The sequence below is a fragment of the Castor canadensis genome, chromosome 7 (genome assembly GCF_047511655.1).
Source record: "Castor canadensis chromosome 7, mCasCan1.hap1v2, whole genome shotgun sequence".
Lineage (NCBI taxonomy): Eukaryota > Metazoa > Chordata > Mammalia > Rodentia > Castoridae > Castor > Castor canadensis.
Window position 1 is genome coordinate 63,644,670 of NC_133392.1, and position 13,620 is coordinate 63,658,289.

At 45.5% G+C, this 13,620-nt stretch overlaps 1 protein-coding gene across 29 annotated transcripts in view; it reads right to left on the minus strand.

Annotated features, from left to right (window-relative positions):
- Camk2g (calcium/calmodulin dependent protein kinase II gamma) overlaps positions 1-13,620 on the minus strand; it is a 60,108-nt gene that overhangs the window by 15,337 nt on the left and 31,151 nt on the right. For 16 of the 29 annotated variants that reach the window (XM_074079200.1, XM_074079192.1, XM_074079204.1 and 13 more), the window contains 3 exons: positions 11,228-11,311; positions 10,949-10,991; positions 6,190-6,233 (listed from right to left, as the gene is read on the minus strand). In XM_074079200.1, coding sequence (XP_073935301.1) covers positions 6,190-6,233; positions 10,949-10,991; positions 11,228-11,311 — 171 coding nt within the window. Of the gene's footprint in view, positions 1-6,189; positions 6,234-8,157; positions 8,221-10,948; positions 10,992-11,227; positions 11,312-13,620 lie in introns of all 29 variants that reach the window. The other 13 variants (XM_074079197.1, XM_074079186.1, XM_074079191.1 and 10 more) reach the window with 1 other exon arrangement.

Genomic DNA, 13,620 nt, shown 5'->3' on the forward strand with positions numbered 1-13,620 from the left:
TCACAGCCCAGATGATCACCTCAACTTTCAACAGGGTCTACAAGGGTCCCACTCCACACACCTTGTTTTGTTTTCCCCTTTCCTTTTTTCACCCCTTTCATACACCTGCACCATTACTTGTTATTTACATGGTTCATGCCTATAATCCTAGCTACTCGGAAGGCAGAGATCAGGAGGGTTGTAGTTCGAAGTCTGCCGGGCAAATACTTCCAAGCGACCCTATCTTGAAAAGCCTTTCACAAAAATAGGGCTGGTGGAGTGGTTGAAGGTTAAAGCCCTGAGTCCAAGCCTCAGTACTGAAAAAAAAAAAAAAAGAAAGTATTGAGCCAGGCATGGTGGTGGCTCACACCTGTAATTCTAGCTATTTGGGAGGATAAGATCAGAAGGATAGTGGCTCAAGGCCAGCCTAAGCAAATAGTTCTTGAGACCCCCATCTCCAAAATAACCAGAGCAAAATGGCTCAAGTGGTAGAGCACCTGCTTTGCAAGCACAAAGTCCTGAGTTCAAACCCCAGTCCCACAAAAAAGTCATTATAAGCATTGTACAACTTTGTGTCTTATTTTAAAAATAAGATTTTTTAAATTTTGATTTACTGATTATAACCCAATGTATGCTCTACATGAAAAATGTGGAAAGCACAGAAAAATGTTTTTTTTAAAAAAACCTCCAGAAGTTTCCCAAATTTCCATCACCCACTATAGTGGGCTTTCATTCAGGTTTTTTTTCTGTCTCCATATCGAATAAGGATCTATAAATACATTTTAGAAATTAAAATTTAGATAAGTATATATATTTCTTTATAACCCAGTCTTTTCACTTAATATAAAACATTTCCCTACTGTATTTGTCACTTAATATAAAACATTACTAACACCCTATAGTCATGAAAATAAATAACTTTCTAATAGTCTACTAAATGGATTTTCCATAATTAGTCACTTTCTTACTAGCTTTTGAAATTGTCTCCAATCTTTTCACATAAAGTCATATTGAATGTTTTTTGCTTTCATCTTTTCCCTATTCTGAATTTCTTCTTAAGGAAAATAATGAGAAATTCCCTGAAGTAGAAGGAGGAGGTAAGAAAGGGTAGGTATGGTGCCTCACACCTGTAATTCTAGCTATTTGGGAGGTTGAGATCAGGAGGATGGTGATTCATGGCTTTTGACCCGCAGGCTGCTTTAGAAAGGACCACTGTGGTTTTCACTACCATCATCAATTCAAAAAGCCAAAAAACGGCATCTGTGTCAACTTGCATTTCTCTGAAACTGGTGAGGCTAAAAGTTTTTCCATATTTGTTATCCAGGTTTACATTCTCATCTTCAGATAGTAAATTGTTTTTCTTCGATCATCTTGCCATTGGGTTTTAGGGGAGATTCTTCTTTAAAGAAGCTCTTCAATAAAAAGAGATTCCCATCAGTTCAAACCCCAGTCAGAGAGAGAGAGCGCATGAGAGAGTGAGAGGGAGGGAGAGAGAGAGATTCTCACCCCATCACACCTGCTGTGAATACATTCCCAGCCAATCTGTTATTGATTTATGTATTAAAAATGTGGTGCTTTCTAAGACGGAACCCAGAGCCTGGGGTATGCGAGGGAAATGCTCTGCTCTGAGCTGTACCCTCAACCCCTGTTGTTGACCTTTTAATTTTGGCTCTTTTCTTATTCAACACTGCTTCTTGGTCTCTAGTCTCACCATGATACTGAAACTTTTTTCTCAAAAGAGCATAGCATAACACTCACCTCCTAGGCATGTATCAGGGTGGTTCAGACACAATGGGGCTAGATTCCCCACACGTTTTCATTTATCTAATGGTTCTGATCTGCCTGGGCTCCTTTTCAGTGTTCCCGTAGGATCTAACATTGCTCACACTTCTGTTCTTCCCCACCTTTGTTCTTTCTCCATTTCCTTTGCTGAAACCTTTTTCTTCCAGCCTCTTATTAACATATAACTACCCCCACCACACACACACAATTTTCCTTAAACCATGTGCTTTAGGTTCATGTGGGAGAAGGTAAGTTGATTCTGTCTCCCACTCAAGGCATCTGGAATCTGAATTCCAGGCTACACCCTGGAATCTGTATTTTTGTTTTGTTTTTGTGGTGCTTGGGGGATTGAACCCAGGGCCTTGTGTATGCCAGGCAAGTACTCTACTACTAAGTTACGTTTTGGCTCTGGAATCTCTATATTTTTAATTAGCTTCATAAGCTAATGTTACATGGCTGCATTTAACATTCATCTTGGGGATGAGCATCTATAAAGTTCTGTTAGAAACCCACTTCTTGCCGGGCACCAATGGCTCACGCCTGTAAAGGAGGCACAGATCAGGAGGATTGCAGTTTGAAGCCAGCCCAGGCAAATTTGTGAGACCCTATCTCGAAAATACCCATCACACACAAAAAAAGAGCTGGCGGAGTGGCTCAAGGTGAAGGCCCTGAGTTCAAGCCCCAGTATCTCAAAAAAAAAAAAAAAACAAACCAAACAAACATAAAAACAAAAAACCAAAAACCCAAAACTAAAAAACAAGAAGCCCTCTTCTTAATGGTTCCTCTCCCCTTCAGCTCAGCAATCCCTGCTGTGTTTCATATTCTGTTTTGTGCAGTCACTCTTCCCTTCAGCCAGGTAGAAGATCCTGAAGTTTGCAGAACCACAATGCAGTTTCATATTTGTGCATCTCACAAGTGCTATTTCTTCTGTCAGGAATATCCTTCTCCCTACTCAACCTGGCAAAAACCAACTAGTTCTTCAAACTCAGTTCCTGGGCCCTCTCCTGATCTGGTATGTCTGCTCCTCCCCAAACTCCCTGCCCCACGCCCGCCCCCACGCCTTTCCTGTGCACACCTCCAGAGACCTTATCAGACAGCACAGGAACTGGTGGCTGTCCTCTCTCCCCCACTGTGAACACCTAAAAGGATGGATGATGTTACTGCCTTACCAGCTCCTGGGGCACAGCAGGCATCTAATAAACACTGGCTGACGGGTGTGCTTTGGTAATGCACTCATGTGAGTCCCAAACTTACGTGTTCAGTGCATCACGCGGTTGGTTCATAGAGCCTTTAAAGACATGCCGACCTCTATACTCCATCTTTCCCTCAATCTCAATGTGGTCAGAAGACAACTCTTCCCGCCGAAATAGGCATTTCCCTCACAATCACTTCCATTTCTAGCAGAGGCACCACCAATTTATCCAACCTTCAAAGCTGGAAACCTGGACTTTTTTTTTTTTTTTGGCAGTACTGGGCTTTGAACTCAAGGCTTCATGCTTGCTAGGCAGGTGCTTACTGCTTGAGCCACACCTCTAGCCCCCCTCATCCCCCTTTTTGGTGATGTTGGGATGGTACTGGGATTTGAACTGAGAGCCTTGTACTTGCTAGGTTAGTTTCTTACCAATTGAGCCATACTCCATCCCTTTTATTCTTTTGAGACAGGGTCTTACTTTGTAGCCCAGGCTTGCCTTGAACTCTCTGTGCAGCCCTGGCTGAACCCAAATTCAAGATCCCCCTGCTACAGCATCCCAAGTGCTGAGATTACAGCAGTACGCCACCACACTTAGCCTGATAAATCCTTTTTTAAATCTCATGTTCAGTGTGAGCCTCTTCTGAAACACCTCTAACTGGAGGTGGTATTCCCAGCTGAGGCTGGACAGCTAATGGCAACCCCTGTTCTGACTAGTCAGGGCCTGTGCTTTCCTGCTAGTCAAGTATTTTGAATATTACCCTTTGTATTTCTAATCAACTTATCCTCAGCTCTACCCAGATTGCAATAAATCCTAACTGACAAATCTGTGAAGCTTTTCCTCTCCTTCCATTCACCCAGGTACCCTCAGCCAAATCTTCCCCTTTGGTACCCAGGGTCTTGTGCATAATAAACACATGCTCTGCCACCGGGCTGGGAGTGTTGCAAGTGGTAGATCACCTGCCTGATAAACACAAGGCCCTGAGTTCAAACCCAAGTCCTGCCAAAAAAACCCAAAAAACACAACAACCAAATCTTTCTTATTATCACTCTTACCACAGCTTCCCTACTCAGTGGCAGTACTGTCCATGGCCTAATACACAAACTTCCAATTCTTCTGCTCAACCACACTGAGCCAGTTGGACTTTTATGTTTTTTTTTGCTGGGACTGGGGTTTGAACTAAGGGGCTTTGAGCCTTTTTTGCAAAGCAGGCACTCTATTGCTTGAGGCACACTTCCAGTCCATTTTGCTCTGGTTATTCTGGAGACAGGGGTCTCTTGAACTATTTGCCCAGGCTAGTCTTGAACCTCAGTCCTCCTGATCTCATCCTCCCAAGTAGCTAGAATTACAGGCATGAGCACCAGCACCCAGCAGCTGGTCTTTTTTGTTTATTTTGTTTTTTCAGTGCTAGAGATTGAACCAAGGTCCTTGCTGCACTAAGCCACCGAGCTACATCCCCTGCTTTATTTTTTGTCATGTCTCTACCACCTCCTGTTCTGGGCAGAGAACACTGGTATGTATGAGGATTCATAAAAACATGTTTTATTGTTTTTAGATTATAGAAGTAATACACTCTCACTTTAAAGAAAGTACATTGACGTGTACAAAGCAAAAAATGAATAATATTTCTCTCCATCCTGCCCTCTACTCCAATTTCATACCCTAGAGGCAATCACTGACTGGCTCCAATCTTCCTACATTCCTTAAGCTTTCTCCAATAAGCTTTTTCCCATAAGCTTCTGGCTTGAATCACCCCACAGAGGGCACAGTAGCAGTGCAGAGTTAACTCCAGGTGTGCCTATTTTCTCTTCTAAGTTGAGATGAAAACTTCATCACTTCTTGCACTACCTGTGTGTCCCTCAGAACCACATTGGGCACTAGACCTCTGATAGGTACATATTAAATACTTTGTAAAGTGATTGATTTTAGCTTCTTCCCTACATAGAAATATCCAAAATCTCTGTCCAAGTAAACCTGCCCTTTTTCCCTAATTTGCTCCACTCATTTCTCTTGTGCCCAGAATGGGGTGGTGGGGGGAGGGTGGGAAGGAGGGGAGGCTGCTGCCTGGCAGCCCCAGCTCCGTATCATCAGGTGTGGAACCCAAGCTCCCCTTCTAGGGGCAGGAAACAGAAGCACACATGCAGAGAACAAGGGAAAGAAGAATGGGTGAGGAAAGGGAATGGAGCACACGTGCATATCTCAACGGCAGACACAAGATCCTGGGAAAAGCCCAATTTAAATTTTTGTTGGGAGATTTGAAGATCTGGATAATTTCATGGTTTGAAATCCTCTGTGGTCTACGTTGGTAGACTTTAAGACATCATGAACAACTATCTAATGTCTCATTTCTTTCTGGCTCCAAAGTATCTATGTGCACTCCATCTACCTCTCTTCACCTCAGCCAAGCAGTCACTCCCAGCAGGGCTTCCTGCTGGTTCCTACAGGGAACTGGTCTCACCTTTATCTGAGGAGCCTATCTTTGAGAAAGTTTCACTCAGTAGTATCTGACTTGGGTTCCAGAAGGAAAAAGAACAAAAGAGCCAACCCAGGGGTGGTGGCCTGTAACACTAGCTATTTAGGAAGCAAAGATCAGGAAGATAGTGGTTCAAGGCACTAGGCAAAAAGATCCATCTCATCCAATGGCTGGGTGTGGTGGTGATGTGCACCTATTATCCCAGCTACACCAGACCCTGTCTCAAAAATAACCAACACAAAAAGGGCTGGTGGTGTAGCTCAAGTGACAGAGCACCTGCCTAGCAAGTACAAGGCCCTGAGTTCAAACCCTAGTACCCCCCCGCAAAAGGACCAAAATTATAGTGACTTTAGCTTCTGAGCCCCATACCCTGCCTGTGTCACCAAGGCAAACTGTTTTCATTTGACTAAAACAGGGGGAAAAAAAAAACAAAACTTTAACCAAGTGGCCTAAAAACATGAGTCAATCTCTGGAGATGAGGTCCATGTGGAAGTCAGGCTCAGGATCAGCTCTGGGAAGCTATAATTTGGATCACTGTCCCCACATCTTTCCCATTCAGCTAGGGTCAGGGGAGAATCCTCTCCCTTTTTCCCTCTCAGGCCAGTGAAACCTGCTGTTCTGAGCATAAAGATTTCTGGTTTAAAGCAGAACAGCAAGGGAAGGAAGAGTCCCAGGGAGAGGGGGAACAAGATACATAGACTCTCCCAGAATAGCTGCTAGGAGAGAGGCCAGTCTCTGGTCAGAGGGCTGGAGAGACACACCTACCTTGACACCACCATCTGACTTCTTGTTCAATAGGCTTTTGGCAGCTGTAAAATAAAGAGGAAAGTCACATCTCCTGCATAGTACCTCTCTCCAACCTGAAGTCTGGCAGCTGCATCTGTAAGAGACTACTGAGCTGACAAGGAGGCCAAGGGTCTCTAAGCCCCTGAAAGAGGCCCTCCCAATAGCCTCTCTGCACAAAAGGTACCTCCAGGATGTCAGAGCCCTCAGGGTGGCACCCTGGGACCTCCTCTGCCACAGAAGAGGTTTCAGCAGAAATGGACATCCTGTGCTTAGGAGGAGAAACCACACTCAGTACTGGAGCTGTCTGGGGCACTGGGAACACTGCCCGTGACAGCTTCCACCCAGGCCTGGAAGCAGAGTACCAGGGTGAAAGAGTGAGGGCTCCATCCCTAGAAGCCATGGAGGTTCTCTGGATGGCCACACAGGAAGGATGCAAGACATCTCCAAAGTGTTCTCAAGAAACAAGTGTTCACAGTTCACTCAGACATGAGGACAGACAGACACAGAAACCAGGACCACCTACAGGAGGATTTTGCCACGGGGTTGAAGCCTTCACTGGACAGGACCTCACCACGTTTACTGGGTGCTAGCTGTCACCCTTTCACAGACTCTCCAAACCCATAAGCCAGAAGAAGTGGCAAAATAATGAACTGTCAAACAAATTCTAGCCAGGCATGGAGTGATGCTCAAAGCCAATGAACTCCAAACCAAAAGGCTGGTGACACCAGTAGGCTACAAAGGCCACAGAAAAAGTAGTAGACAGTGGGTGGGGGAGAGTCCTGGGGGCAAAGGGAGAAGTAATCAAACTGTCTGATCTGCATGGACTGCCTTGGGTTTGTATCTTGTTTTCGCTCCTTGCTAGTTCTGTGACCTTGAGTGAGTCACTTGAACCTTTTGAGTCTCAATTTCTTTATAAAATGGGATAAATCAGTATGTGGATCACAGAACACAGGTAGGGATCCAATGGGACCATGCCTGAAAAGCACTTAGCAGAATGCAGACTCATCAACCACTGATGTTACTGTTGCTCTTCTGTCCTTCAGGTGGCCATTCCTACCTAACCTGTGTCCCACCTTCTACCAGTGAAAATAGGGATCTTTTCATTACAAGAGTCTGGCTCCAAAAAATGACCTTTGATTCTATCTTTAGTCATGCTGGGTTTGAAAATTATTCTTTAAATGTGTTTACTAGTGAGTCTTGACCACCTACTACACCAGCCAGTTCTCAACTTGGGTTGCCCACTAGAATCACTTGGAAAACTAAACAATGCTTATGCCTGCCCCATTCACTAAGGATTTTGTTTTTATTTGCCTGGCATCAGGAACTTTTATGAGCTCCCAGGTAGCTGGCTGTCTTCTACAGGCAGAATTGAGAGCCTATGACATACATAATCTGAAGCATCACCATGCTGTTTTTCATCCCCACCTGGGAGATGAGGAACCTAAGGCTGGGAGAGCTGACATAATTTGCTCAGGGTCCAAACCCCAGGACAGCTGACTCCAAGGCTTCTGTACTTCATAGCCTTTTAGACCTGGAAGCCTGCAAACACCAGATTTCACAATTTTGAGGGTTGTGGCTTCCTCTGTGGGGTTTTAACCAGTGCTACAGAAGTCTGGTCCTAACATTGGGCAGCTCTGAGCCACGCCCAGGGTAGTCTGCAGGTCAGGCCCTTAGGCCATCTGGAGGAAACCCTCCTACTGTCCAGCTCCACATCCCCAAGCTATTGTCTCCTGAGAGTTGGCAAGCGCCCAGCATGCACGGCTGGTTAGGGGGCTCTATAACACCAATGCGCTCGCAGATGCCAAGTTAGGTGGTCCGTCTGGCATGCCCATCTCAGCCCGCAAGCATGGAACTCGCCTCCCTGGTGAGTGGGCCTAGCATGCTGGCCCTCCTGGTGGGGTGGCAGGGAGCTGAGGCAGGCGGTCGGGGAGGACTCATGCCACGTACCTTGCCCGGCCAGGCCGGCGGCGCTCCCGGCAGGCGAGGCGGGGGCGGAGCTCTGCCTGCCAACTGAGGGGATACAATCTCTCAGTGCACAGAGCTGCCACAAAGCCACGGGGGCCAGTCAGCAGCGAGCATGCCCCAGCACGAGGCCCAGGAACCGCTGGCTGCCACACACAGCAGAACTCAGGTGGCGGTGGCCAAGCCAGCCGAGCTGAGGGAGCAGAGGTGCCAGGAGGCAGGCTGAGGAGGCAGGAGCAGCCAGCCCTGCAGCAGTTTGGGGACCTGAGAGGACCAGGCTTGGACAGGGCAAAGGGAATACCATGCCTTTACTTTATGAAGATGGCTTCAGTGCTTGTCCCATAACCACCTCAGGTGAGATTTCACAGATAAAAGCCTGACTTGGTGGGAGACAGATATCCCTTTCTGAGGTAACCCCACCCTCGCTGAAAGCTATGAGGCTATTGAAACTTAACTTCAGATCATCACTTACTAGGACCCAAGTAAGCTGGTTATCTAAGAGCCTGAAGCACAGAGCAACCCTTTCCCCTTACCACATTCCAAATAGGATAGAAGCTCTGGGAGCCTAGATGTCCCCATATCCCTAGGGCAGCTACACGTATAGATGGGTCCCAGGCTCCTAAGGGACACAGGTCACTCTCCCTGTTAAGGAAGGCAGCCAAGAGAGACAGCTTTTCTCAGCTTGTAGTTCACAGTGCTCTGAGGGAAAAGATGTCCAAGAAATCAGCCCGTAGAAAGAAAACAAAGGTTGCCAAAGTAAAGTGTTCTGGAAGCTCTGATTTTACCATTTGCCAAGCTTCTAGAGTCCAGAGCTAAACTGTATATGCTATTTGGGGTCAACTAAGGAAATAGCCCAGCTCATGACTAAACAAACACAGGTGTTTGTCCCTCTTGATTTACACCTGTAGATAGTTCTTTCCGCAAAAGCTTCTGGAGACAGGCTCTGTTCTCACCTGTCCCAGAGTCTGAACAAAAGAGGCCATTCTGGAACACTTGCAACATTAGTTTTGTTTTTGTTTTTGTTTTCTTTGATCCAGGACAAAGTGAGCTCAAAGGGGCTGGGGAAATGGCTCAAGTGATGGTGTACCTCTCTAGCAAGGCCTTGAGTTCAAACCCCAGTACTGCCAAAAATTAAAACAACAACAACAAAAAAAACCAGACAAGGTCTGGGCAATAAGGACAGGAGGCTCTTTAGGGATTAATTATTGCTCTGTCCTAACATACAGCCCATATGCCTGAAACCAGGAAATCAATTTCTCCAAATGGAGGGAGAGGTTGATTTGGAGGCTCCAGGCCATGGGACAGGACTCTTGCTGCTGACTGACCAGGCTAGAAGAGAAACAGTAGTCTGTTTTCATATTTCTTTGACTCAGAGGAGAGAGGACAGATCACCACTCCAGGGGCAACACAGAAATGTCCTTGAGCATCCTCTAGAAAGGTTTTAAGCCCAGAAAGTAGAAGATACAAGTAATTAGAGGACAAGAAGCACAGTGTGGGGCCACAACTCCATCTCCATGGGAGGCAGCCAACCGCTTACTCTTGTTCCCCTCTAGGAGAGGAAGAATCTGGGACCACAATCTTCCCCACTGCATATCCACAACATAAGAATGAACCCCCAAACCAGGGTCACAGGGGATGGTACAAGATGGGGCATCCCTGGGCTCACTACCCAGTCCTTACACTCTGGAGCAATGCAACTGTCAGGCTGGAGCTTGTGAAGCCTTCCTGCCTGCAGCCTCCTCTGAGCCAAGGCCCTTGGGTTACCTGGAACTAGGATGTAAGCACTGCTGAGCCCATCAGGACTCGAACTCAAGGAAGCAATCCCTCCTCAGAGTGACTGCCAACCCTGACTGGTGGCTGGTATGCTTCTGCACAAGCCTTTTTCCATGCGGCAAGGAGGAAAGCAAGGGAGGAAGTCTTGTTAGGAGGATAAAAAGTGGAAAGGGGGGAAATCTTAAATCACAACAGCAAGGCTGGGGGTTAGAAGGAAGAAGACCGGGGCAACAGCAAGCTGGGGAGAGACCTGCCTGTCTTCAGTTAAGTCTTAACATTAATCTTTTCCTCACAGAAAAGTCATTGTGCTCCCAACTGAGGGCAAACAATGATGGGGGTGGGGTGAGAATGGGAACTGGAGTGTCTTGCATCTTAAAAAGAAATGTCAAGTATGATTTACAAATTACTGGATCCCAACTCTCCCAATTCCTCATGCAAATCTAAGCGAGATCTTTTCCTCCTAGCTAGTGGTCTCTGATTCTTTACTTTTACAGCTAGTATCACAAAGACTACTTTAAACCTGGGTCATCATAAAAGGTTTAAACTTCTGGAATAATTTCTATTGGGCATCTCTGCTTGGACAAAATGAAGAGATCATCTTAGTGAGTAGCAATTGAAACAACTCATGGTACCTCATTTCTCTTTTTTTTTTTTTTTTTGTTTCCAGCACATTCTTTAATACCCTAGAGACTGGCTAAAATCCTAAAAGCCTACGAGCTTTCAGAGAATTGAGTAAGAATATACAGGGACAAGGTACATAGGAGGCTGAGCAGCCTACTTTTGGGAGAGTCTAAGGAATAGAATTTGAGCCCTTACAAAAGTTTCTCCAAGTCCCCAAAGAATCTCAGTAACAGGACTTGGGAGCAGCAGCCCCTCAAAACAGGATCCTGATTTATCCTGCTCAAGGTGTTACATGAGACACCTGTGCTACCTGAGATGGCCATACTCTATTTCTGACCCACTCACCTCTGTAGAATTAAAGTGCACAGCTGGGAACACATACCTGAAAAGTTCCTGGAGACAAGCATGGTGGTGAGGATGGCACCCTGGGGAAAGAGGAGGGAACAATAAGTACAAGTGTACTCTAGAAAAGGGTAGCCTGGCCTCAGGCAAAAGCAGCTCCTGGCTAGAGCCTGAAGACATCAGGTTTCTGGTACTTCCAAATGTACAACCTTCCTAACTCAGCTCTAGCAGGAGGAGGACTTCCTCCTGTGATGGGTCAGGAGCTGCACTGCTAAAAGGTCCAGTTTTAGAAGGCTAGTGGCCCAGAAAGAAGACTTACCTTCAGTTTTCTCCGGGCATTGAACTTGCGCAAGCACTCCACAGTCTCTTGGCGATGCATCATGGAGGCCACCGTGGATCGTTGCTGAAAGCCAAACAGACAGGCCTGTGAAAACCCCAGCCCACATCCTCTGCCCTTCACCTTAGTCCTGGCACCAATAGCCATGCCAGGTCAAGATTCTGTGCTCTGCCACCACAGAGCTGCTTTGAAGATCAAATGAGGTCACAGAGGTAAAGATGCTTTTAGACCAAAAGTACTCCCTCAAACCTAAGGTAATGAAAGGACAATCTGAACATGAAAATACCACCAATAACTGATGCTAGATGAGGGTGCTCAGAGAGCTTTCTAATCTTCTTTGGACAAAGTTGGCTGAGAATGGGAGAGAATATCCGGTGTGCTGTGATCCTGTTCAGTTACCTCTTCAGCAACTGTCTACTGAAAGTCTCTATGGTCCAGATTCTGAGCAGTGAAAGGCCAGCTCCTGCTCTCTAGAGAATATTCACTCCTTCCAAGAGCCCTCTAAACATAACCCATGAGGTCCTGAACGAAGATTGAGCTGAAAAGCTAAGGATCTTTGCCTTAAAGCATCAATTCTTCTCATCATTTTGAATGGAAATCCTCCTTCCCTCTTCCCTTTCTTTCTTTCCTCCCTCTCTCCCTCCCTCCCTCCTTCCCTTCCTTTTCTTTTTTTATTGGTGGTACTGGGAATTGCTCCTGTTTTTTGTTTCTAGTTTTGTTTTTCAGACAGGGTGTCAATAACACCTTTTGCTTGAGCTGGCCTTGAGCCTTAATCCTCCTATCTCTGCTTCCCAAACAGCTGAGATTACAGGTGTGAACCACCATGCCCAGCTGGATGGACATTTTTCTTCAATGTATTTACTACTAACTTTCTTGCCTCCTTAAACAGAATCTACCAGACATGGTCTACATTTTCTTGATGACCCAGAGTTACCAATATGAGCATCCATTATTACATAATGTTATTATATAGTCATATCCTCAAGGTCTACAGAGATATGTAGGATTTCGAAATGACCCCTCAGGACATAGTACTTCCTCAATTCTGGAGAGCTCATTTTAAGTTGCTCCGTGTTCCCTCTGCTGTTGCTATCTTGGACCTAGAGCCTAATACCCACAAACCCACAATCCTTGCCCTCATCCCTGAGGGCAAGAGTTACTTCTTGGTTCTTGAAGTAACTCTCCCCACCTTCTCTACCTTCCCCAAGTCTCATTACACCTTCTCTTCCTCAGTGAAAACTTTTCCACAAAGAGAAATGAGAGGTTCTCTTTGAAATGAGCACTGTACACACTGCTTCCACATCAACCCCACCCACAAGCTGATTTCCACTTACACCCAACCTAATCTGAGTCTCGGAAGTTTTTTTCCTTATGCCCAGGGTGGACCCCGTCCTGGGCTCAGGGGGGGTTCCTCTTTATTTCTGTTCTTCAAATCTTTGCTTCCTCAATTAGTCATTACTTTCACTCTTTTCTGTGGACTAGATTCTTCTTTGTAGTCTATAAATATTTAAATTTCTCCTTAAACAAAATCTTTAAAAAACAAAACAAAAAAACCACTGGAGCCAGGTGTAGTATATATCTCACACCTGTAATCCTAGCTACTCAGCAGGCAGAGATTTGGAGGATTCTAGTTGGAAGCTAATCCAGGCAAAAGGTCCACAAGACCCAATCTCAGCCAATAAAAAGTTGGACGTGGTGGTACACACCTGTCATCCAACTTATGTGGGAAGAGTAATAGGAAGACTATGGTTCAGGCTGGCCCCAGCTTACCCTACTGGAAAAATACAGGAAGCAAAAGACCTGGGGGCTCCTGTCTGGCAAGAACCACCAATACCACCAAAAAACCATACCAAACCAAACAAAACCAAAACAAAAAACCATTGGAACTGGAAGACATTACATTAAGTAAAATAAACCAGACACACAAACACAGGTACTACATGTTCTCTCTCATGTGGAAGTTACAAAAAAAAAAAAGAGTTGACTTGAATGTAGAATAGTGATTACTAGAGGCTGGGCAGGGGAGGTTGTGGATTAAAGCAGGATGGAGTTGAACAGTGCTCACTCTGTGCATGTACCGAATTATATTTACATTAATATGTATACTACATATCAATCAAAAACAAAACTGATCCATCCTCCTCTAAGGAGTATTGGTTTTCTCCCTTCACTGCCTACCTTTCCAGGTCCGTCCTCAGTTCACTTCCTTGTCTACCTCACTCCACTATTTGTGAAATGATGGAACAACAGTCTCTCATTGGTCAAAGGCTGTGCATTCTTTTACATCTTTATCAGGAATTCTTACAGCATCTGATCAATGATGCTCCCTTACTAAGACCTCTTGTTTCTTAGCTTTTGTATCTTATTCTACTTGG